The following is a 25,029-nucleotide window of genomic DNA, read 5'->3' as shown; positions in this document are numbered from 1 at the left end:
CCCAGCAGCTTTGGGCCAATCAATAAAGCTCAAAGAATGAGATTGAAGGACGAGCCTATTTTCTCTTCATTACGCTCGTCTGCAGTGAAGAGCATTTGAGATTGATATGAGAGCACAGTGTATTTAGAGCACACTCTGCACTAGTTCTAATGTATGCTTGTATCAATAAGCAGTTTATGCTCCTGTTGGGAATGATTAGGATGTTTCTTATTAAACCAGAGATTATCCTCCACTTCTTACAAATTATCATTCATACTCCTATGTGCTTTTTGTTGTTCACCCAATTGTATTCTCTTCTTTCTGTCATTGCTTCTTTGAGGAATTTCATTAATATGGCTGCATGCAGGTTTGACACATTATGTGTTTCCTCCCAGGCGGCACAGCAAATCATAGAGTTACAAGAAGCTGCTCAGATCAACGCCGGGCTCCAGCAAGCCAACCTTGGACGCAACACCAGCCTTCACGACATGAAGACGGTGGTGAAAACCTGGAGGAACCGCTTGCCCATCGTGTCTGACGACTTGTCTCACTGGAGCAGCATATTTATGTGGCGCCAGCACCACTATCAAGGTTTGCTTGGAAAGCTGGTTCTGACTAGAATGGCCTCATTTAATCTGTGTTGTTTGGTATTAAAAGCTTGAACAAATCATTATTGAAATACTCAAACTGATTACTGCTCATCCCCCGCTAGTTCTAAGATCAGGCTTTGAAATGCCACGAGTGCAGAACCCTCTCTGGGTGTCTGTACATTTCAAATGTCAGCTAGCTTAAGCACTCCCTCTCCCTGCAGGATGCAACACACACTCGCGGTGACTCACACACAGACGCACTCGCTTACCTTTACCCGGGTCCCTGCTCGCTCTCCCCCATGGTGACTTTGAAACCGTTCAGAGAGGCAGCCACTGCAAAATGTGATGTTTCAAGCAACTTGTGCTCCAGTTCTCACTATGATGTTCTGAACTAATGACAGACCTCGCCCTCCAGCCCTACACCGAAGAAATATTGAATATATATATATGAAATGCTTATCACCATTGTTTACTCAAATATTATTCTATTATTTCTCTTTTGAGAAATATTAAACCAATAAGCCACTGACTTCAAAACAGAGAACCAGTGCCTTTCCTTAGATATAAACACTTATTTATCATTAAACAGTAAATTAATAAGCTGAATAAAGCTGTTAAAATATGAAAATAATGCTATGGTGGCACTATCAAATTGCATTTGCATAATTGGAAAGATCACAGTGGATCAATGGGGTCCTGCAGTTGCTGCTGGTTATGTAATGTGTGTAAGTCTATTATGAAATTGTTTCTTAAAAATGGTCCCTAATGGTTAACCGTAAATATTTGTGGTTAAGGGTTAAAAAAATGTTTTCATGTGAAAATGAACATCATTGCTCATTAGTATTTTTGTTTTTCCACAGCCATTGTAACGGCTTATGAGACAAATACCCAGCATGATCCAAACAACAACAATGCCATGCTTGGAGTTCATGCCTCCGCGTCGGCCATCATTCAGTATGGCAAGATTGCACGCAAACAGGTAGTTATAGCGATCACCTGGTGTTTGTTGTTTGCTCCATGACATGAAGCCTGTTCTGAAAGAAACTGAAACTCTCCTCAAGGGTTTGGTGAATGTTTCTCTTGACATCTTGAGTCGTATCCATACCATACCAACGGTACCAGTCGTGGACTGCTTCCAGAAGATCAGACAGCAGGTTAAATGTTATCTGCAGCTGGCTGGTGTCATGGGCAAAAATGAGTGCATGCAGGTAAGAAGGATGTTTTTTTGTTGCTTTTTTTTAATATGATGTCATGTGTTTACTTGTGGTTTCATCTTACCAAACTGATGTTTTATCGGGAGATGCCACAGCTCAAGCTTTTGATAGCAATCTATTGAGAATGCATTTTAGTGCTGTCAAAACGATCACAAAACCTTTCATGGTGTGCTAATGTTTACATGTTAGCCACTTGGGGTGTTACAACTCATCAGTGTTTTAAATGAACTATGTGATGATAGATGAAAGTGTAGAATACCATACATTTCAGACTATAACCCTGGATTATTACAGGACAACATGCTTCATGCTGCTAAGATATTGCCTCGTCACATATGACCAATGAGTTACAGGCATTTTGCTTGCATTAAAGCGCCTAAATGGCCCATGTTATTGCCCGTCTGTATTCTCTACCACTTCTCTGGTGATCCGGCAAATCCACCTGGTCACAGCAGGTGTCCAAATGTTGTAGTATACTCTGGCACTAAAAACTCTGTTATGGAAATGAGTCAATCAATTATTGAGGACACATTTGTTAAATGGTTTAAATATAAAACTTGACAAAGTCAGAAGTGGACATTAACAACTCAGTGTCAACCAAAACGGGTAAGGGACTAAATCCTATTGCAGTGAGTCAAAGTCTTGTTCCAGATGCAACCAAAGGTGTTGCGACAGTTTTTCCCCAGGTCTGGGACATGTAAAGTTCTTCTAAAGCACACTAACTAGAGTTATGTAACATTGATGCCTATGATATAAAAATCTTGATTTGGATGTGAGATCGTTCATTCTTCTCAAAATATCGTCAAGATTCATGACAGTCTACACTAGAGGGTGTGTTTTCACCTTCATCAATAAACTGTTTCCTGTCTACCTGGTCACATCTATTTTTTTTTTCCTTTTCCTTCTGAGACTAAAAGAACAAGACTAAAAAGCTAGACTTAATGGTTCAGAGCATGACTTTTGTGATCAATTGTGATATGCTTTGCAACAATTCCGTTTCTGCTGGTGATTCCATCATTTCCAGGTGTTTGAAGAGTCATAAGTGTTTGGAGTCTGTGAGAAGTTATAGCAGCGTGACTTAAGAGGGAGTGTAACTAGCATTCACGTTTGCTCTTAAGCCCATGGAGTACTCTGATTAATAGAAGCGGCGGAACACTCCACAAGTCATTAAAAGTGCACCCACTCTCTGTGTCTCTCTTCTATCTCATCTTCCATGGTGCCTCTCCCTTTCCTCCTCCTGCTGCACATCGTTTGTCACAGCAGCGTGTTGCAGACACCTAATCAGTGACTCACTATAATAGAACTTTCGTTCCCTCAACACATCTTTTCTTACTTCTTAATGAACACCAAGCTTTTTGTTTGTTTTTCACCTGTCATCATGGCCGTGTTTACTTCACAGTGTTAAAGCACTTTGTTTGCGCTCTGGGTGATTTTTTTTTTTTTTCTTTTAGGGTCTGGAGGTGATTGAGTCGACTAACCTCAAGTATTTCACCAAAGAGATGACTGCTGAATTCTACGCTCTCAAGGGAATGTTCCTGGCACAGATTAACAAGTTGGTCAAACCTTTGTCCTCTTACATTCATCGTTTCTCTTTGCAGCATTTAACATTGGTATATGGCATTTGTCTTCATATCTATACATTAGTCTTAACTGAAACATTTGCAGTGAGCACTTCAGTGAGTGCTTAAATTGAATATATTTTCTCGCCTATTTCCAAGGTTCTGTATACAGTCCCTGTTTCCAATCAATATTTGGGTTTTACACTTTGACATACACATATCCCTATTTTGACTTAGTCTTTTATCCCATTCTTGGTAAATGTCATGGCTTCAGACTTAAACCACATCACACATAGATGTGAAGCCTTTCAGTTGGACGCTAGACGTCCACAGATCGTTGTACATTATCTTAAATGAACTTTTCACTCGAAAATGTGTTCATTTTGGACTGCCCCAATGTGACCCATAAAAAAAGAGTATATTTGTGAACTTTCTCAGGGTTGATTATGCCTTGTAAACTTCATACTAATCCACTCTCATCAGTTATGTCATGAACCTTTCAGTCATTAGTGCATTGTTGGTGGTGTTGGTATTATAACCTTCTAAAATTGCCACTTTGTCCCCCTGACTTCCATGCTTGAACTTTCTGTCCTCAAACTGTGTCAGTGGTCCCTTGACTCCATGTGGGTGTCGTGGCCTGTCAGGACTAAGCAATCACATATTGTTCATCTATTTTGGCTGTAGGCCGCTGCGCCTCAGAGGCTCCGCAGCCCCCTTGAATTGCTGGGATGTTGAGATGAATCTTTGCCAACAGGCCCATCAGTCTTCCTGGTTTGCATCCAGGGGATTTGCCTGTGGGGCCCACACTTCCACTGAGTGCTGCTCCTATGTTTTGCCCTTCATATTTGACGTGACAATGTGTCCTGAGGGGTGAAAGACAAATTGAAGGTTTATTAAACGTATATGCAGCTCAATAATTAACTGGGGGCAATTTGCTGAAATCTCTCAGATCAGCAGTACTTGCTTTCACCTCAGCAGGGTTTATAGCAATCATTAAGTTTCCCCATACACCAGAAGAGTATTAACAGCGGAGCAGGGGTAAGACTTTGGAATGTGCGTGTGTGTTAGTGTGTGTGTGTGTGAGAGAGTAGCCACATGTGCTTAGGATTTGGGGATCATTCAATTAAACAGGTGTCAAAGCTTTGACAGTCTGTTGAGTTCCAATGCTCCCACTGAGCCAATGCTAAAACTGTTAATGTACTTCAACATAGACAAAGTGAGTGTGGCAACCCCATTAAGTATTACTGGAGGGTCTTTGGCTCTCACTCCCAAAGCAATCAAGCTCTCATTTCTTAATCACATGCCAAAATGCTTTTTATAATAACATATTTGAATTCATTGGCTTGGGAGCCATTTCCGTTCATGCAAGAGGGAAAGTACTTTTGCAAACACTCCTTAAATGGAGCTCCACTTTACTTACTTTTTTCCCATTTGACTGCCTTATGTTGTTGTTGTCTTGATTTTCAGTGGGGTTCATCATAGTATCTGTTAATCCAAGAAGTGAATCCTGTGTTAAAAGTTTTAAAAAGTTACGCTAACAAGTGGTTTACAGGCTTTTGGGTATTAAGGAAGCGTGATGATGTTGAGTTCAACTTCTTTCATGTAGTTCCTTGAACCTCTGCTTATATTATTTCCTGCACTGCTACGGTTGTTTGCCGTAAGCCTTAATGTTCTCTGCTGGTTTAGGTTCAGGTCTCTGCATCAGTCGATAGGCCTCATGTTTGTCTCGTGTTCAGGTCCGAGGAAGCAAACAAAGCTTTCTCAGCAGCGGTCCAGATGCATGACGTCCTGGTAAAGGCCTGGGCCATGTGGGGGGATTACCTGGAAAACATCTTTGTCAAGGACCGTCAGCTTCACCTGGGAGTGTCTGCCATCACCTGCTACCTTCACGCCTGCCGCCACCAAAACGAGAGCAAGTCCCGCAAGTATCTGGCAAAGGTAAATTGTGCTGTTTCTGTGGTGTCCTAGCCACTTACTCTTTGCAAGTAGTTTAGACTAGTTTTTGTTAAATACACATTTGTAAGGAGAGATGGCTGTGGGGAAAACTGGTTGAGAAGAGACTATTGGCTTTATGCAGCCACAGGCTTTTGAGGATGTGCCAGTCATGTCGGAAAAAAAAGGGAAGATATGGACAGATGTGGGAAGATCAGGTTAAGAGTAAGACAATGAATCTTCTGAGCCAAGTGCCCATAAAATGTTGTACTATTAGTTCAAATGATCATTTTAGGTGATGCTAAACAGTTTTAAAGTTTCAAAACCTTAACCTTCAAATTAAGTTGTTGTCGCCCAATATGAATGATGTATGTCATGGTTTATTACCACCCATACTGCCTTTTGTTTAGCTCAAACATTCATGATCCTGATTAAGTGGACTCATTCTTCACAAGAGCAGCAATTTGATAGATCGCAGGGCTGTTGTACTGGCTATGGACCAGTCCCCTCTGCAGATCAATGATGGAGTGAATCCTCTTCTGTGGGGTTAAAGGACTAATGGCATCCCTTGACACCCCGGCTCTCCATTCATGCCCACAGTCTGACCTTTCTCTAGCAGTCAGACTCAAGTTATCTTCTCTGCCAGAGCTGTGTGTGTGACAGAGGCCGACCACACTGGAACACACCCACCCCCTCACACACACGTGTTTGAACTTGTATCTTGGTGAGGACAATCATTTAAGTAATGCTTTCCCAAGCCTTAGCCATCCAAAGGGAATGTATAAACTTAACTTAAGTCTTCACACTCAAACTGTGAGTTGAAGTACTGCAAGTACCATGCAATATGTCCTCACTTCTCAGAAATGTCCAAACATTGTTTGTCAAAAACTCATCTGGTTCTCAAAGACAGAAGTACAGGAACACGCACGCACGCACGCACGCACGCACGCACGCACGCACGCACACACACACACACACACACACACACACTTTTTCTGAGAGGGAGAATATTTCAAGTGAGAACTGTCAGATGTAAAAATTTTCATTCATCAGTGCTTGAAGACATACACAACGGTTGGGTGGAACATTTAATAGACATTACTTTATTTTGTTTAAATTTTTATAGTCATTGTTTTTGTAATTTGTAATAACTGGACTGTTGTTTAAAATTCAGTTGTAGTTTGTCCTCATCTGATATCTGTGTTTTTTTGTATGTTAGTCAATGATCATATTCAAGGCATTTGGTTCCTGTGTGGATGGAAATGTCATCTATAATTCATGCCTGGTGGACCGCAAACAATGTTTAGGCATGGCAATGTGATCATTTTCTGTACTGATGCCAGATAGGTGTTTTTGTTTAACCTGCTGATCCACATAGGTTGAAGAGCGCAGACCAGTCATTTTCTGTAATTATACAGAGCCTGGATAACCTTGTCAGCTTAGCCCGGAGAGGTGCAAGTGAGGTTAATATCTTCATCATAATGTAGATGCACACCTCAGCACACCGGGGGAGGTGAGATCTGATCTGCACAGGCTCAGCTTTGATGATGGTGAGGATTGCCAAGCAGTAGCTGTCCATTGCACAGCACCTTCTTCCTGCTGTGAGAGGAGCCAGAGAGGCAGTGAATCTAATTACTGATCAAGACGTCATTTCTCGCAGCCATCAGTTTACTAGAAGTGGTGTTATTATTAAATATTCACCTGCATTTGCATGAGTTGTGTTCATGTTGTTTACACGTGTTTCTGATCTAAGTCTTACATCTCTCTTTCTTGCTCTGAAAGGTTTTGTGGCTGCTGAGCTTTGATGACAAAAACACCCTGGCTGATGCTGTCGACAAATACTGTATTGGTGTCCCGCCGATCCAGTGGCTGGCCTGGATACCTCAGCTTCTTACCTGTTTGGTTGGCTCCGAGGGGAAACCACTGCTCAACTTGATAAGTCAGGTAGGTACATATTTGTCTTTAGTCATTTAATTTGTACTGCTGTGGCTCCAGTGGTTGGCAACCACTCAAAATCTGTCGTGAATAGAGTTTGCTCATTCTTTCAGCCATGATTGCCATGACCATACCATGATTCAGCCATTGACTGTAAAACTTGAACGCTCCTCGCAACACTGAAATTTCCTGCATAATTAGTACTGCTCGCTATTGTGCAGGATTTTATCCCCTCCTTTTTGAAGATGAAGTTCAAGCACCAGCTTAATTAAAACGATGAAGCGTTTTACTGACATTGACTAAATGAGAAAGATGCTGGAAGCTGGATATTAGGTTTATTTGTGAAGATCTCTTAGTATTGATCCTCCAGAGAGACGATTTAGAAGCATTACAACAGGTGAAGGAAACTTGGAAGTGAGGACCTCGCTGTGAAATGAGTTTATAAATCTCTATGTACAGAGAATACGGCAAAGAGAATGTTAATTACAAGGAAGTGGTCTGAGTGTTTATAAGAATTTGCAGTGCAAAGCATCAACTAAAAGAGTTGTGCATCATTGATTAGCTTGTCCAGTTAATGTGTCATACTGTACATATAAAATAAGGCTATTTTGTTGTGAAATCCGTATCAGAAAAAAGCTGGACTTCAACGGAGCATAGATCGGAACACAACCAATTAAGCTATGGAGAAACGGTTCAGCAGAGGGGAAAGTTTCTGACAGTGAATTGCTGACAATAAAAAAAGCTAGTTTTTAATCACGGGACGTAAATCTCTCTCCAATCAGCAGCGGTTCGTCTCTTCAAATGTCTGGAATGCACGACTTGAGTTTTGCGAGCAACACTCTTAAGTCATCTGCTTCTTACGGGATTTTTTTTTTTGAAAAACACTCTGAACACTTTCATGTCCACTTCCATAATGTGGATTTTGTTTTCCTGTCTTCTTACGGAAGCACATTGCTCTGCTGTTTTCCATTTGTTGCTAATGGATGCCTTTTAACCTCAATAGAAAAAGCAGCATTCATGCCAAAGAGGCATACGCCGATCTATTTATCCAAATAATTGTCCAGCAATTTATTAGCTTTCATCAGTGGTTAGCAAATGGATTTTTAAATTATTTGTTCAAGAAATGATTCTAAAGTTAATATTGGACGCATCCACACGGCAGGAACAGCGAAAGCAATTAAAGCATGAGCTAATTTGCTTTGCTTAATGGAGTATTATTTCTGCACAATTTGAAGAGACTGATCCTTAAAGAGGATTCTGCTATTGCACACCACATCGCTGTGACGTCGTGACAGGCCAGTGTGAGAATGTGCGTATTCATCTTTGCTTGTTCTTGTTTAAGAATTGGTTGACTGCTCAGTGGTTAAAATGATGACCCATTTTTATTGTATGCCCGTATATGGAGAGAGCTTGATTTTAATTCGGGCAAGGCTTCAACTCTCCCGCCTGTCTGAATTATTCAGTCAATCCGCGGTGGCGGGATGTTTAAAAAACGTATGCTGAAATATTGATGAAGGTGAGAAGAGCGCCTGGGGCCAGGCGGGAAGATGAATCAGACGTTAACACAGAATCTCAACAGCTCTGCTCGCACTCTCCCACCCTCCCTACTTCTGCCTTGTCTCATATCCCCTCGGGCCCACCTCAGCTTCCCCAAAATATGACATTTCTTATCTTCCCATTAGCGTGCAGATCTCCAGATCCTCCTCTTCCTCAGTGCTTTCCATCCGCTTTCATCTTTAATACTGCTCTTAACTGGCACTTAGTACTTAACTCCTTCCCATCTCATCTCAGTAGTGTATTTTTCATCGTGATGGGTCTCTCTTCTCTGTTTTCTAAGCGGTGCTCAGGGGAGAGACGCATTAGGAACTATTTAGATAATGAATTCCCCTCAAACATTTAAAGACTGGAACCCCATCGACATGGAAAGTCGAAATGCAAGCAATAAACTTGCTCTTTCCTTGATTACTATAGTGGAAGCGCTAGCATTAGCCAGGTATGCTGACAAAGTTCCAAGACGAGTGATAAAAATCTCCCTACATGCTTTTGGGACTTGGGTAAATGGAAGGAATGCAACGCTCCTGTTCTTGTGACCTTGCTCTTGCGGTCCAAACTGTTTCTCCACCAAGGAAATCCTTGTAAGTGATCACTTGTAATTCAGTACAGTTCCCCTCCAATTCATCTCCTAACCTTGTTGCTTTGCTCTTAAAACACAAACTGATTTATTAGCAGTTGAAAAGGGCTGACTCATTTGGTCAACAAGACAACACTTCATCTTCAAAAGGTTGCCAAACATGGTATTCGTCATGAAGCCGAAACTAGGAAACTAAATTAGTTTTGGAGCAGTTCGTTTTTCTTTGTGAATAAATGGCACATTTAAATATCATACTTTATTAACAGAATTATATATTTTTTCATTTGGGTCTAACCCTAACCAAAAGCCAGACCAGTTGAGGAACCCTCTTCTTTTTGTTCTTTAACATGTATCACTCCATCTCAAAGTATAACTTACTCTCTCTAGCTTTTGATCAGATTAAGTCACCTTGAGGCCAAAAAAAAATCTGCATTACTTTCACACAAAAATGCAGAATGTATTGCTTTCCTGTCAGATTTTTGTTTCAGCTCATGTTCTTGCTCAAGGCAAGTGCTTTGTCCAGTTACAGTGAGCGCCAGGTGTCCTACACACATCTGTCAGAGCCTTGGTCAGTTTATGACCTTTAGTGAAAAGGCTTCCAGTCTTATGTGGAATTTTGGTTACATTTTGGTAATAATATACCCAATAAGAACATTTCTTTAAGCTGAAGTATTTCAGGCAGTATAAAGCTAAAATAATTTGCTGTTTACTTCAAGGTGCATGCTCCAAACTAGATGGTACGCACAGTGAGGCTCACGACGTGTAGGTTGACATTCTGTTTGCATGAGAAACATGGTTTTTATATTAGCAAGCTTTGTACAAACTTCTACCCTACTCCATAGGGCCTGAATGTGTTTCATGAAAGAGACTGTGTACTCATCAGCAACTGGTACACTGTCAAAAAATCAGCTGGTTCATTGAATATTTATTACTATTCCATGAAAAAAAAGTCTGCACCTGCAAAGGAAAATAAATATTCAAGCTCCCTCCATCCTGACTTTAACGATCATATTTCCACTGTTGTTCTCCCAAAAGTGTGGAGGACAGTGTCATCATCAGTCACATTCACTTTAACTGTTGAACTATGAAGAATTTTTCAACTCCCTTGACTTGATGCTTCAAACGCTCCCACTGTTGCACCACAGATCTCTGTGTCGTGATGCTCTCTGACACATTCCTTCCCTGACTATCTCTCCTTTTCATCAGTTCTCTGTAAACCTGCTCACCCTCTCCTTCGCAATCCTGAGTGAGAGCCTTTGAAATGTAATCTGTGACCCACCCTTTTTATCTGCTAGGTGGGACGAGTGTATCCGCAGGCTGTCTATTTCCCAATCCGTACCCTTTACCTGACGCTGAAGATCGAGCAGAGGGAGCGCTACAAAAGTGGTGAGTAAACATGGCCAGCTGTTGTAAGTGGTCCCCTTCTTGGTTTCCCTGACATATTCAGGGTTACTTTGATGCACCCCATCATATAAGCCAACCTTTTATTGGGGTTCTCACCCAATGGTAGAGGTTCACCTAGGTGAAGGGCTGCCCTCTTTTAGGGGTTAGGTTTGTTTCTTTTCAGCAAGTAGCAGTAGACCTGCTTGGACCAGACTGTTTTTGTACACGGCCTTCAGTTCAGTCAGATCACTGACCGATCGAGTGCAAGTGAAACTGAATTGCTCCTATTGTTCCTGTACGGTCTGCAACATGGAAGCATGCAACAGACCACAAGCGGATGGGCTGATACGTGATGTGTCCTGTGTCAAGATTTTGATGGGTCTAGAGAAGAGGTTTTTTGATTTTTCATCCAACTAGTCAAGCGCACACAGTTGAACCAATGATGTATCAGCTGAGGTATCAAGACAGGTATTCAGCTGATTATACATGCTTGGTGAAGCTTTGTCTACCAGCTGAGTTGGAACAAAAAAAAAAAACAAACTGTACCATCTCGGCCCTTTGAGGACCAGTTTGGACACCCCTGGTCTAGAGAGTTGTCCAGCATGACTTTTTGTGAGGTATGCTCTGATGATGTAGCTGTTGACATTGGAGGCCTCACAACCATCTGTATCCACGTGACTGGTTCAGGAACTTAAAGCAGTCAGGAAGATTAAAGCAACAACGAAAAAATAATACGACTCACCGTTTGGAGTTTCGTGACTTTGTTCACACAAACCGTCATAGGAGTCTATTCTAGTTTACATTTGTTTTTTTTTACTCTTTTATCTTTTACATTGTTTAATGTCGGGAAAGAAGCCACTATTGATGCTGCTTTGGGAGAAAAGACAGAAATCACCCAAAGAACAGCTTTAGAACTAAGTTTTTGTGTTATACCGTGAGTGTGGAGCAAGTGCTGAACCGTCAGTTCATCTTCAATTTAGTAATGTCACTTACATGCACAGGATGTAATTGAGTGCTGGCCTCTTGGATAAGAAGTAGTCAATTGTTTTATTTGCCGTCTTCCAGATGCATCTGGGCAACAGCAACCCGCTACAGTGGGAGCCCAATCTCACTCTGGTGCAGCTGATCCCGGGCCGATCAGAGCCACAGCCCCGATGTGGCGCTGTAGCCGTATCATGCACATGCAACGAGAACTGCATCCCACTCTGCTTTCATCCCTGGAGGGCATCGTGGACCAGATGGTGTGGTTCAGGGAGAACTGGCATGAAGAGGTGAGAAGAACAAAGGTTGTTGTTGTTGTTTCCTGCGTGTCTGGCTCGGTTACCGCGTGTGTTTCGGATGGTGAGAAAAATCATACAGAGGCCTGCGAGAATATTCACGCATCAGTGCTAATGTGCGAAAAGTAGTTGGTGCACACATTGTTTTTCAGGTCATACCAGCTGTTCATCCAGATGTCAGTAAAAAGTAGGAATATTTTATAATTAAATTTGGGTTTTGATTTTCATGAAACCGATGATGTATTTATAAGTCTTGACTTGGCTTGTCTGAAAGGATTGACCCCTGCTCTAGTTTATTATTTATTAATTTCATGAGTGATTATTTGTACAAAAATTGCAGAACTACCTAAAGGATGACCATTATTCCATCTTTTGAAATGATCATCCAGTGCATCCATTCCAGTGTCCAAACCTTTCGTGCTGCTGCAACTCATTGAGCAACACAAGGCACATTTTAAACAAGCTAGTCTGCCACTGGGTGCTGCGGTTGGCTGGGAGAAAGAAAAAAGAGAGATGAGGGAGACAGGTGATTGATGGGTGCTGTGATTGTGTAAGATGGAGCAAGGGATTTGGAGGCGGAAGTTTGCTGTTGTGTGTGTGTCTGTGTGATTATCTGTGATGGTTTGGGGCACTCAGCAGCAGCTGCCAGCACTGTGCTTCATTTCACCAGGCGAGCAGGTGCTGAGACACGCTCAGTCGTCCCCATCCTCCTTCTCTGCCCTGCTCCTGTTCCTATACTGATCCTATCCTGTCAAATCTACACCTCTGCTTGCTGCCATTCATGTCTGGCTTCCTGAAATAAATCATTCACCCGATTCGAAGAAAAAACAAATGTTTCTTTTCACAGGTTTTGAGGCAGCTGCAGCAAGGTTTAGCTAAATGCTACTCCGTGGCCTTTGAGAAGAGTGGCACAGTCTCTGATGCTAAAATCACTCCACACACCCTCAACTTTGTCAAGAAACTGGTCAGCACCTTCGGCGTGGGGTTGGAAAACGTCTCCAATGTGTCGACCATGTTCTCCAGCGCGGCATCTGAGTCACTGGCCCGTCGTGCCCAGGCCACTGCCCAAGACCCTGTTTTCCAAAAGATGAAGGGACAGTTCACAACAGGTAAGATTTCTCTTCATTGTCTTGGTTTCCTTGAATTGTTCCCCATTGTTGAAATGACGATTCAAACTGATCCTCAAATGGGCCGGCGTGGGTGCAGGTCTTTGTTCTAACCCTGCACTCACGAATGGGTTGACCAATCAGAGGTCAGCTGAAACAAATCAATCAATCAACTGATTGTTAAGATTGTTTCTGATTGGTGAGATGGTGACCTTGATTGGTTGGTACAAAAACCTGCGGCCACTTGAGGACTGGTTTGACACCACTGCTTTAGATGGTTCATTGTTTTTCCCAGGGAAACAGAACTGTTAATTCCATTGATTATTCATACATGTTTGTCATGTAACTGGTGCTTCAGACTCTTTATTGTGGGTATTACCTTTTTTTAATCTTTGCTATAATATTTAAGACGCTATTTTATCTCAAAGTGCCGATATGTGGTTTGGGCTGTGGAGGGAATTCTGAAGCAGTTACAGCAACACAAAATGCTACATTGAAAAAGCATGAAATGGGAAATAATGTAGGGAGAATGGAGGTTTCCATTCAGAGTTGTTATTATTAATCTTCACTAACTGTGATCTCTGTAGGTCATGATATTAACACGCTGTGTCGTCTCACTCGTGGTGCACTTGGTATTTGATCATTCGTATTTAGTGCTCCTGTGGGCCGCATTGAATGAGTCAGCCAGATGGATTTGGAATATTGACAATCATAAAAGTCTAAAAGTAGAATCTTTTGAGCTAACATCCTGTTGGAATATGAGCACACAAACAAAGGAGGCCATGAACGACTGCCCAACACTGTATCATGGAGCAATTGCACCTACCTTGATGTACTGAGTACCAAAGTGGTGGAAAACGAAGCTGACCTTTTCATAAGGTTTTATACAACTACAGTGGTATTAATGGATATTTTGCATTGCGAATGCTAGACCAGACATAGCATACTGCAAACTCTAACAATCAGGAGGCTATATTATTATTATTATTTATTTTTTAAAATTTTATTTATATATATATATATATATATATATATATATATATATATATATATATATATATATATATATATATATATATATTTTTTTTTTTTTTTTTAATTTATTTTTTTTTTTGTGGAGATTAATGGCTTGATAGCATGTTTCAACATGTATTTGTATCTGTATTTTCTTCTTGTATTTTGTTTTCCAAAACACTTCAATTTGATGTCGCTGTGTGAAAAGAGTAGAACATTATGACTGTTGATGCCCTAATATTGCATGATTTAATATATGAAGATCTCTGCTGTTCACTTTTAAACGTTGCTTTCTTCTTTCAACAACAAGTGACACATTTTAGGACTTGGCCTTTAAATTAGATTAGATGGCCTTTATCACTCCCAGAGAGGGGAAATTCAACTTGTAAAAAAATCAAAAAAATATTTCCTATTAACTCGACGTAAAAAAATGATTCACTGCCCTTAATGCTGCAGAATCCCTGTTTACTGTTCTGCGTCTCATAGAGATGGCTGCCTTCCACCATCCTTCATCTGGCTCTGGCTTAGTGAAGAACACAAATAGAAACTGTCTGACAGACAGGTCAAAGGCAGTTGATATGAAAACAAGTGTTTCATATTCTTAGAGTTTTCTATTTTAGGGTTGCAAGCAATTTTACTTTGAGCTTCACTGGCTTTTACCTCTGTGCACCTCAATGCTTTCAATCTGAGAGGCAAAAACGCCAAGAGAATGTTTTGTGGCGAGTGAAAAGCTTTTGTGTGAGCAGCTGACCAAGTGTGACAGGCAGGCAGAATAATATGGAATGGCTCTAAGTTCTTGTGACACATTTCTGTGCGACATAAATAACTCAAACAGACAAGAGTTGCAGTCGTGTTATTTTTCCAATAGTCTAATAGAACAGCCTGCTGCATGTTACTGTTTTATTGGTTCTATGTGGTTTGTTTCATTCTAAGTAACTGGTTCTTGCGTACATAATTTGGTACATGTGGTTCCTTTAAACTCGTACACTTCTGTTTGGACAGCATTTAAGGTCTTAATTGATGACCCAAAAGGTAGAAGAAATGTAGGGACATATATTTTAAATTCACTAACTTAATACTGAAGTGACAATGCAATGCTTTCATTGTTCAAGAGGACGACCTTTGCATTTCTCTATGAAGGTTATCCTGAGATGGCTTCCCCCAGTATCCTGAAGGTCAGGCTCTCCATGAACATGTACCTCTGTTCTCTAAAGATGTGCTCATAAATATTTAGATTTATATCAGTAATGACCCTCTCTTTTTTAAAAGTCCACACTAGTTCTGTTGTTTTGTAAAATGTTCTTAATATTATTAAGTTCTTCTCCTTAATATTATTAAGAACATTTGATAAATGGCAAAATTGGTGTGTATTTTACGGTTATTTCTCAGTGGAAATGTATTAGGTTGAAATCCAAAGACATTTTTTTCTTTGGTAACTCAAATCTGTTACATTACGTTATTCCACTTAACAGAGATGTCGATGTCATTCTACAAAATCATTAATGGTGCGCCTGTATTATTGCTGGTCATTTGTATCTTACTGCCATGGAAATGGCATCGGTTTTGGAGAACAATTCAGATGTGTTTTATATCGTCATGTTTTGTGGTTGAATCCTTGGTTTGTAAAGCAGTGTTGCCATGAGTTTATCCTGAGCCTCTGGCAGTTTGTTTCTCCCGAATGTACCATGGTCCCTTTTTTTTTCAGAAATCTGTTTTTGTTGTGGGAATATGTACCTTGACAGCCATTCAACTACCACATTCACTTAACCCAGCGTCCAAAAAATACCTATAAAATTGCACGGCAGCGGCAGTTGCCTGCTTTTTTTGCTGTCTGTTGCTCCTTAGCCTTTTCAGTGCTTTTCCCCTCCAGTGGTGCTTGGAGTGCTATTGTGTCGCTCCCTTTGCACAACGGAGAGTGAGAGAACTAAATAAGGAGTAGGCAGAAGGAAAGGAAGGAGGACGAAAGAGTGGGGACTGTATTCAGGGGAAAACAGCATTATTGAGAAGACAGGTGTGCGGCAGGAGGCTAGAAGGCACAGCCTGACTGATTAAACAACATGAATAGCAAAACTCAAAATGTGCGCTGCGTTGATGAATCTCACCAGATGTTTGTGTGCCAGTCGTCAACTGGCAGCCAGGCATTACTGAAGCTTCTGCCTGGTAGGGTGCCTGTCTGCCCTTGCCACCCAGCTGGCCCCACGGCACCACAGGGATCAGGGGCCCGACTGAGACCCAAATCGCAGGAGCCTTCCAGAGCGGAACGAACTGGGTTTACAGAGCTGCAGAGCGTCCACATGTCTATTCCCTGCACCATGTTAATGGCTCACTCGCTTTCACAGGGTTTGTGGGCCGGAAAATGCGCTTTTTATGTGTGCACGTATAACATTTGGCAACGGGGAGGCATTCAAATCCAATTACAGCGAATGCTATTTGCATGAGTTACTGTTTTAGCAGTGAATCAATTCCAGCAACTATCATTGGGATTAAAAAAAAAAAATAAATAAATACTGGGTGGAATCTCAGAGTCAGCAAATGTACACTGTATTTGCAAAGTACAGCATTATAGTGGGGATAGAACAGGAAATTAACAAAGAGAGTAAGTGTTGGTATTTGGGTTTGATTGACAACAAATCTTTGCAGCATCTGTTTGTTTTTTTTTTCACAAGTGCTGTCAACAGCTTGTTTTTAACAATGAATGATGTCATATTTCACATTTGTCACATTTATCTCTTGACAAAAGAATAATGGAAAACCAACTTAAATTCAATCACCGAGCTCCTACTCTGCGTGTGAGAACAGAAGCCTTTTCTTTTTTTTTTTTTTCCCTTATTATGTTGAGTTCCTGCTGCTCCTCTGGTCTGTTTCATTCTGCCGGTGAATTGGCTGTTGAATTGGTTGGTGAATTGACCGGTGAGTTGTCTGTGAAATTGGCCTCTGAAAAGGAAAAAAAATGTCTGTTTTAAAGACTCATTTAAAGTATTATGTGGTCCCACTCAGGATGCACCTGTGATGCATTGTAACAAGGAGCATGACTTGGTTTTCCGAAATTGGAGATTTTTTTTGGTGTCCAAGATTGTTCATGTAGTATTGATGTACTGGGGGATTTTTTTTCTTTTTCACTCTCTTAAGTGGAAACTCCCTTTGGCTCTGCACTTGTTATTGCCGCAGCTCATCGGAATATGCTATGCGCAATATGAGAGGCGACTTGAAACTGCAATTTAATACTTTGAGTCGCTCATTTTTAAAGCTCTAATTTAATCAGCTCCCAGCCTTCACCAGGGAGTTTGAAGTTGATAGAGCAAACCGTTCTACTTGTGCTGCCTGTCTGCCATGAATAACTCGTCTGTGAAATTCCCTTAAGCATGGCACTGCACCAGCAGAGTGGCCACTGGCGCAAATAATATGGAGAATGCACATGTGGACTCTATTTTGTTCTATAGGCCAAAACAAGGTGTTCTTACTTAAGTAGAAGCAAATAGCTGTCTCTTTGTTTTTTTACTCTGAGATCTTCTGAAAATATCTCGCTGCTTTTGGAGCTTCTTTTGCACGATAGGGGAACAGTTTGGGTTGTGGGTGATCCAGAGCACGAAGCTGCTCATTTGCTTTCCTTGAAGTGACTTAAAATGCACACATGGTTTTTATTCATATCAACATTCCCTGTCATATGACCAATCTGTCATCCTTCTCTTTCTCTCTCTTAGACTTCGACTTCAGCGTGCCAGGCTCCATGAAACTTCACAATCTGATCTCTAAGCTCAAAAAGTGGATCAAAATCCTTGAGGCAAAGACCAAGCAGCTGCCCAAGTTCTTCCTCATCGAGGAGAAATGCCGCTTCCTCAGCAACTTTTCTGCCCAGACAGCAGAAGTGGAGATCCCAGGGGAGTTCCTCATGCCCAAACCAACACACTATTACATCAAAATCGCCAGGTGAGGAAACAAACTGTCTTCTGTGTTAACTCGAGCGGTGCACGTGCAGAACAAACCCCAGTCAAAAACCTATGACTAGTTTAGTGTTATTCAAGGGTCTCCAGTTTTCAAATCAGGTAATGAGAAATATTTCCCCTGACACCTTAAGAACTGTAAATCATTAAGCCTGTCTTGTTCCAAAAAAAAGGAGGGCAACATTTCCGCCCCTCTCCTGAATTTGCTGTCAGGCTCATGGGAATTCACGCCAGTGACTTTTATCCACCTCAGATTGCTCTCACACTGGTTTCATCTCTGTCATTATCTTTTCTTGCCTCACCGCAGGTTCATGCCCCGAGTGGAAATTGTGCAGAAACACAACACCGCAGCACGGCGCCTCTATATTCGTGGCCACAATGGCAAAATCTATCCTTACCTGGTGATGAACGACGCCTGCCTGACAGAGTCTCGCCGGGAGGAGAGAGTCCTGCAGCTCCTGAGACTCCTCAACCCTTGTTTGGAGAAGAGAAAGGAGAGCACCAAGAGACACCTTTTCTTTACCGGTGAGGGATGAGATTAGCACTAGATGACAGAAGGAGCGGCAGAAGTTTAGATTAAAAGGCTTCTTGACATTTACTAAAACATTTATGTAAAGTGTCTCACTGTTAATGAGAGTCTGTCGGCATGATCGATAGCTTCTTTGTCAGCCGCGCAGTGAACGGTTTGAATCCTGTTAGTCTCCCAGTAGGAACGTGTTTAACTGCTCAAACATGTCAGTCAATCCATGAGACGAGTAGCTCAACAGGTTGCTGCCATTTCAAATAGCTCGAGATGTTTCACTATACTAATCTTATTCTAATAATGAAGTCTAGATTGTGGGTGTGTCATCCGAGTGCCACTTCATTCGAGTAACAGATAAGCTTTAAGAAATAAGTGAGTGTGACAGAATGACTAACTTTGGAGTCTCTGTTAGAAGCGGACATTGGTGTTTCAGATCAGTGCAGCCATGTTTGATAAGGCTCTGGCTTTAGCTACGACCCTCCATGTATTTGATCCTCACACAGCATGTTGACTTTAACTCTATCCAGCACTATACCCTCTCATGTGATCCCTGCGAGCTTTTCTGTCCATCCAGACGTTTTCCCTTTCTCTGCTTCTGCATTTCATTGCTCTGTTTATTGGGAGAATATATAGAAATAGTTGATCCCCCTGGAATCCATTGATTTAAAGCGTGGTCGCTAGTTTATTCTGTGTCATCCCCTTCTGCTGACATAATAAACATTGTGGTTATTGTTCATGTCAAAATTCAACACACAACAAAAAGCTACTTTTTTCTCTCTAGTGTATTCCAAACTTGAATGTATGTGTTTCCATTCTGTCTTCCACGCCCTTCTCACTGTGTGTGGTCATTCCTTCAAACCCCCAGTGCCACGAGTTGTCGCCGTGTCGCCTCAGATGCGGTTAGTCGAGGACAACCCGTCGTCCCTGTCACTGGTGGAAATCTACAAACAACGCTGTGCCAAGAAGGGAATTGAGCATGACAATCCCATCTCCAGGTATTATGACCGCCTGGCCACGGTGCAGGCCAGAGGCACGCAGGCCAGCCACCAGGTAAGCTGAGCCACGGTAACACGCATTCTCTGAAAAGTTCATTACACTGTAATAAGTTAGTATTTTCTATGTATTTAGTTTTTTTGTTGGTAAAATTCAGAATCTGAAAATTTCATGTTGTGGACGTACCTGTTTTAACTGAAAACTGTATCCTGTTGTTCAGTGACATTTTCATTTGCACTCTCTGATGCCCCGGCCACCCTTCAACCTACGTCTCCAGTATCATTTGTACTTTTAAAAAATTATTTATGTCTTGTAGCTTAAGGCAATATAACGACTTTTAAGTGCATTTCTGTTCCTTTGAATAAATGTTCTTTTTTTGTAGCCACAGGTGCTGAATTCAGCTCTATATATATTGAAAGCATTGAAATGCTGAATGTTAATGTTATTTATCATGTGTATCTTCTGCTATAAAAATGCTCGCACTGTGATAAGACAGCTGAAATAATTACTTTCCTTAAGTGCTACTGCTCCTTTGTAAGTTCCATCTGGATATTATTAATCAGTGTTAAACTTCCCAAAAATCAATGTATAAAACAGAGTCTGGGATTAAACCTTGACGTCCCTCCTTAACTGGCTGCTTCTCCTTTTCAACATATTTTGAGTGTATTCATGTGCATAGTATCTGTTTAGAACAAGCCTCGGCAATGCTGACTGTTCCTCCCTGCGTCTGTTGTGCCAGGTTCTGCGAGACATTCTGAAAGAGGTGCAGAGCAACATGGTGCCACGCAGCATGTTGAAGGAGTGGGCTCTCCACACCTTCCCCAACGCCACCGACTACTGGACCTTCAGGAAGATGTTCACCATCCAGCTGGCCCTCATCGGCCTGGCTGAGTTCATGCTCCACCTCAACCGTCTCAACCCAGAGATGCTTCAGATCGCACAGGTAGCAAACAGTTGCACTCAAACATACCGCGACTTCCTTTCAAGGGCAAGTGTAGTCCGCATGACAGCACTTAACTCAATTTATACTCCGGGAGATGCATTATGAGATGGCCATTACTCGCCTTCATATCTGGCCGTATGAATTCCAATCCTCCCCAATGACATTCACGCTCAGTCTATCAGCGGACCAGACGCTGTCAGTGAGAAGGATGTTTTGACACAGTCTTCACTCTGCTCTTCACATCCAAAGATGTTTCAATTTAAAGAGACTCCGTCTGTGTGTATTTGAGTGCATCTGCCTCTCGCTCAGGCTGGTGCTCGAGGTCCACAGACATCTTTCTCAAAGTCATTATTAAAGATGATTGTGTCAGTCAGCCACCCCTCCCCTCTGATCCTAATCGGCCTTTGCTGACAGGCGTTCCTGCGGGCAGCTAAGCGGTAGTATTAAGCCCCCGCTCTGCCTGTTCCACTCGGCAGATCCCATTAGACACAGGAGGATTACAGTGGAGAAAGTGTACACACACACAAACACACAAACTGGCTGAGCAAGGACGGGACATCACTGCCTCACTCCACTGAAAGTGAGACCTCATGCTCAACCAATCTGGCCTGAAATAATAACATTAAATAATGTCTGTATCCTCCGGCCCAGATTGAGTCGTCAGAGTCGACATTAAATTGCATAAAAGACAGATCTCCAGAGAGTTTGTTTTATTACCACCTTTAATTTCCTCCTCCAGAACCGTATCTTATGTCTTTTGTACGTCTGTATCATTGATTTATCCCTCTCCAGCTTGCAACATGCGACACTCCAACGTTGTTTCTGAGAGCGTCGCTGTTCACTAGAGCGGCGATTTAGCATTCAGAGCGCATCCTCCCCATCCAACCGTCTGCACGCTTATCGGAGCCTCTTGGGGGTTGCTGGTGTCTCAGCCCACTGCCTTGAGGTCTCCGCTGGGGCCTGGAGGAGCAAATGACAGTTGGGGGTGGGGGAGGGGGAAAGAGGCGAGACGAGAGGAGAGGAAATGAAATGCTCTGCTATAAAGCTGTCATAGCCACTCACCTTTTCATAGAAAGGAGCTTATCTTGGCGGGAATGGCTGCTTGTGTAGCGGCCCGCGCGCTCATAAATGCCGGCTTAAAGATGAAAACTGTGCTGTATATGTTTAATTCGGGGGTGGGGGGAATAGTGGGATTGAATGGAGGATTACAGATGCTGTGTGGCTGATAGGTTGATGTCTGGAAGCATTGATCAATGCATGCTGCCATTTCATTTGTTGCTTTCAAAGAAAAACTCTTCTAAGAGCACTGCTTTGTTGACATTCTCAGAGCAGTGATCAGCGTTGCCTCCCTCTGAGGCAGACAAAGCGACGCTCACATTGAAAAGTATTCATCAATTTTTCCTTCAGGACACTGGAAAGCTGAACGTCTCCTATTTCCGCTTTGACATCAATGATGCCACCGGCGACCTGGACGCAAACCGCCCTGTTCCCTTCCGCTTGACGCCCAACATCTCGGAGTTCCTCACCACCATCGGTGTCTCCGGTCCACTCACCGCCTCCATGATCGCTGTGGCACGATGCTTTGCACAGCCAAACTTCAAGGTATTTGTTTTTCTTTTCTTTTTTTTTCATGTTCAAATAAGTGTGTAGCCAACACTCTACCATATTATATGGGTATTTTTACGTAAAAAGCTATGTGTGATGGGAAGTTCAGCGAGGCTACGACACACACACACACACACACACACACACACACACACACACACACACACACACACACACACACACACACACACACACACACACACACACACACACACACACACACACACACACAGCAGTGATAGGAGCATGAGACTGCAGTGGGCAGTAATGATAGTGTCTATCTTTAGCTCGAACGCTGAGTCTGACTGATGCGCAGGAAGCCACAGCTCCCCACTTCCAAATAAACAAAAAACTCTCCAGCATGTGAAGAAGTCCCAGCCACAGATTGTCAATGTGGTCAAAGAAAATACAGGTTTTTGGAGAAAAACACAAGAGACTTGTGGGCGATCATCCACTGGCTTAAAAACAACTTCCTGCAGCCAAATAAACACCTCCGTCTGGGAAGCGTCCATGGACCCGGATAGGTGATGATTGTTGGTGTTGCGGTTCAGACGGTGATGGATTTCAGCTCTTTGTCACCGTAATGAGCCGCTAACAACACACTCGGATTTCCCTGAGGAAGAGCGACACACCCTGAAGAGGCTTTAACAACTCTGTTATGTGTATGTCTAAGATTGACGTTCCACGCGGCAACGTTTTATTGTTTCATTTGTCTGGTTCCCATGACATACACATGTCGGGGAAAGAGTGTGCAGGGATGTAAACAGCATTCTTAGACACCCAATTAGAAAGTGCAGATAAATGTTTCAAATTAGCTAAAAATCTCTGGCGCTGCTGTAGTGGCTGCCCAATGACAAAAACAGCTTTGTTTGTCACTCGTGATTTCCCATAATTTCAGCCTTCCCACTTTTTTTAAGAAGCTGCGCGCTTATACTTGTCCACAGGAAAACAACATGAAGAGACTTTGAGAACTAACTGCCTTTATTTACTCTGTTGTCAATTTCCACTCTTGTCAGCACAGACTGACTGTGAAAAGCGAAAAATAAAAAATAAAATTGATTGAATCAGCCAGAAATGTAAAGGCATGTCGCACTATTTGGTGTCCACAGAGTTTCTTTTATCCACTCGAGAGCTAGCATTTAGTGACACCAGAAATTTTGCATTAAAGTGTGAGTGTCAAACCGGTCCTCAAGGGCAGCAGTGGTTGCAGGTATCTGTTCCAACCAAGTGGAGTGAAGTTAGTGGCGTCTGAACTCTGGTGATCTTATGTGACTAGCTATTACTTCTGATAGTTATTACTGTTACCATGGAGACGCAAGACCTGTCTTCATGTTACGGGAAATGTCTGCATGCCTGTGCCTCAGATTGCCCAACTTTAACACCTCATCCCACTGCCCCACCAAGATGTTTACATAGCAGTGGACCTGCCAAACGTGAAAACAGCTTGTTGATATCTGTTAAGTTAAAGAAAGTCATATTTTTTGTTTGAATTCATCATGGCAACTCTTCTGCGTGGCAGGTTGATGGCATCCTGAAAGCCGTCCTTCGGGACGAAATCATTGCATGGCACAAGAAGACCCAGGAGGACACTTCCATGCCCCTGTCTCCGGCTGGGCAGCCTGAAAACATGGACTCTCAGCAGCTGGTCTCTCTGGTCCAGAAGGCAGTCACCGCCATAATGACCCGCCTGCATAACCTGGCCCAGTTCGAGGGAGGAGAGAGCAAAGTCAACACTCTGGTGGCTGCAGCGAACAGCCTGGACAACTTGTGCCGCATGGACCCAGCGTGGCACCCGTGGCTGTAGGAGGACTGCTGACCCTCGCACACACCAGTCACCGCTGCTGTGGAAGTTGGGTGAACGTGTTGGGTTTATTGTGTTGATAAAAAGGGACTCGCAAGTTCATTTTCACAGCTTGCCGGTTTGCTGAATCGGCACAATTGTTCAGTCCGTCAGCTTGTATTTATTTTTGTAATGAAATGGACAAGGGAAATGTGAAACCAGTCGCTGTTACAAAATGTGACAAATCGTGTTAGTTTTTATACGTTATACGAAGGTGTGGGGAGGAAACAGGACCAAATCAGACTTGTGTTGAGTTGGAATCTTGTTTTAAAGCTCCACTTGTTTTTAAACGCTTTTGTAAATCACTGTACTGATTCAGGCTTCATCTCTGATCTTGAGTATTTTGTTTTAATAAAATGCTCTTTTATACATCAACTTTTGTAGTGTCGTGTTTCAGCGTTCCTTCTACATCCATCAGTAGTGTGAGTGGACTCGGCTGATATTGTCATTGTCGTTCAGATCCCCACAAGTGTGTTTGGCGGCTCCTGCATTGTCCAACCTGACTAGCTGAATGTGCCCAGTTCAGGATGTTCTGAAAAAGGAAGTTGGCAATATTCTCCTGCCGCTGGAGGACTGTGGTTCTTGACCTGGGGGTGAGCATTGGACAAGACCTTCACCCTGATCAGGCTCAACGTGGCTCCCCGGTGAGGTATTCAGTCCCAGGACATGTCATACCGTTCTTGGTGGTGCTTGAAGCATGGCGTTGTGTCCATGTTCTCCTAGACTAGGGCCATTACAGCACTCTTTAGGGTGCCCCATATTCCATCAGTGTCTGACATATTTCATGAGGATTGTGCCCCAACAGGTTTGTCACTGGTTATATAACTTCTACTGGCTGTATTCTTGGTTGATCCTGGTGAAGAAGGCAGGGTCAAAAAGGCAAAGCTCCCAGGTCAGTGTATGTCTACCATCGATCATGAGCTTTAGCTAGCGCATAGGGGGGTTAAAGGTATAAGCATTTTGCATTAGAAGCTTTACATTTCCGTTCTCCATTTGGCTGACTCAGTAATAATGGGTGAGGACTAAAGCAGCTTTCGTGTCTCCCTTCTCCTCCATTCTGACCT

General features: G+C 42.5%; 1 protein-coding gene across 4 annotated transcripts in view; it reads left to right on the top strand.

Moving 5' to 3' along the window:
- Nucleotides 1-24,290, top strand: part of trrap (transformation/transcription domain-associated protein) — a 63,690-nt gene extending 39,400 nt beyond the window's left edge. For all 4 annotated transcript variants that reach the window (XM_053879512.1, XM_053879486.1, XM_053879495.1 and 1 more), the window contains 15 exons: nucleotides 375-570; nucleotides 1,430-1,548; nucleotides 1,631-1,777; nucleotides 3,235-3,335; nucleotides 5,079-5,280; nucleotides 7,057-7,218; nucleotides 10,636-10,726; nucleotides 11,789-11,994; nucleotides 12,848-13,109; nucleotides 17,822-18,047; nucleotides 18,369-18,586; nucleotides 19,450-19,634; nucleotides 20,317-20,520; nucleotides 21,928-22,122; nucleotides 23,645-24,290. In XM_053879512.1, coding sequence (XP_053735487.1) covers nucleotides 375-570; nucleotides 1,430-1,548; nucleotides 1,631-1,777; nucleotides 3,235-3,335; nucleotides 5,079-5,280; nucleotides 7,057-7,218; nucleotides 10,636-10,726; nucleotides 11,789-11,994; nucleotides 12,848-13,109; nucleotides 17,822-18,047; nucleotides 18,369-18,586; nucleotides 19,450-19,634; nucleotides 20,317-20,520; nucleotides 21,928-22,122; nucleotides 23,645-23,929 — 2,799 coding nt within the window. In that variant the 3' untranslated portion in view covers nucleotides 23,930-24,290. The remainder of the gene's footprint in view (nucleotides 1-374; nucleotides 571-1,429; nucleotides 1,549-1,630; nucleotides 1,778-3,234; nucleotides 3,336-5,078; nucleotides 5,281-7,056; nucleotides 7,219-10,635; nucleotides 10,727-11,788; nucleotides 11,995-12,847; nucleotides 13,110-17,821; nucleotides 18,048-18,368; nucleotides 18,587-19,449; nucleotides 19,635-20,316; nucleotides 20,521-21,927; nucleotides 22,123-23,644) is intronic.
- The last annotated feature ends 739 nt before the right edge of the window (nucleotides 24,291-25,029 follow it).

Source organism: Synchiropus splendidus, chromosome 1, assembly GCF_027744825.2.
Source record: "Synchiropus splendidus isolate RoL2022-P1 chromosome 1, RoL_Sspl_1.0, whole genome shotgun sequence".
NCBI classification, from domain to species: domain Eukaryota; kingdom Metazoa; phylum Chordata; class Actinopteri; order Syngnathiformes; family Callionymidae; genus Synchiropus; species Synchiropus splendidus.
Note: the sequence above shows the minus strand (reverse complement) of the source record. Positions and strands in the feature narration are given on the sequence as shown.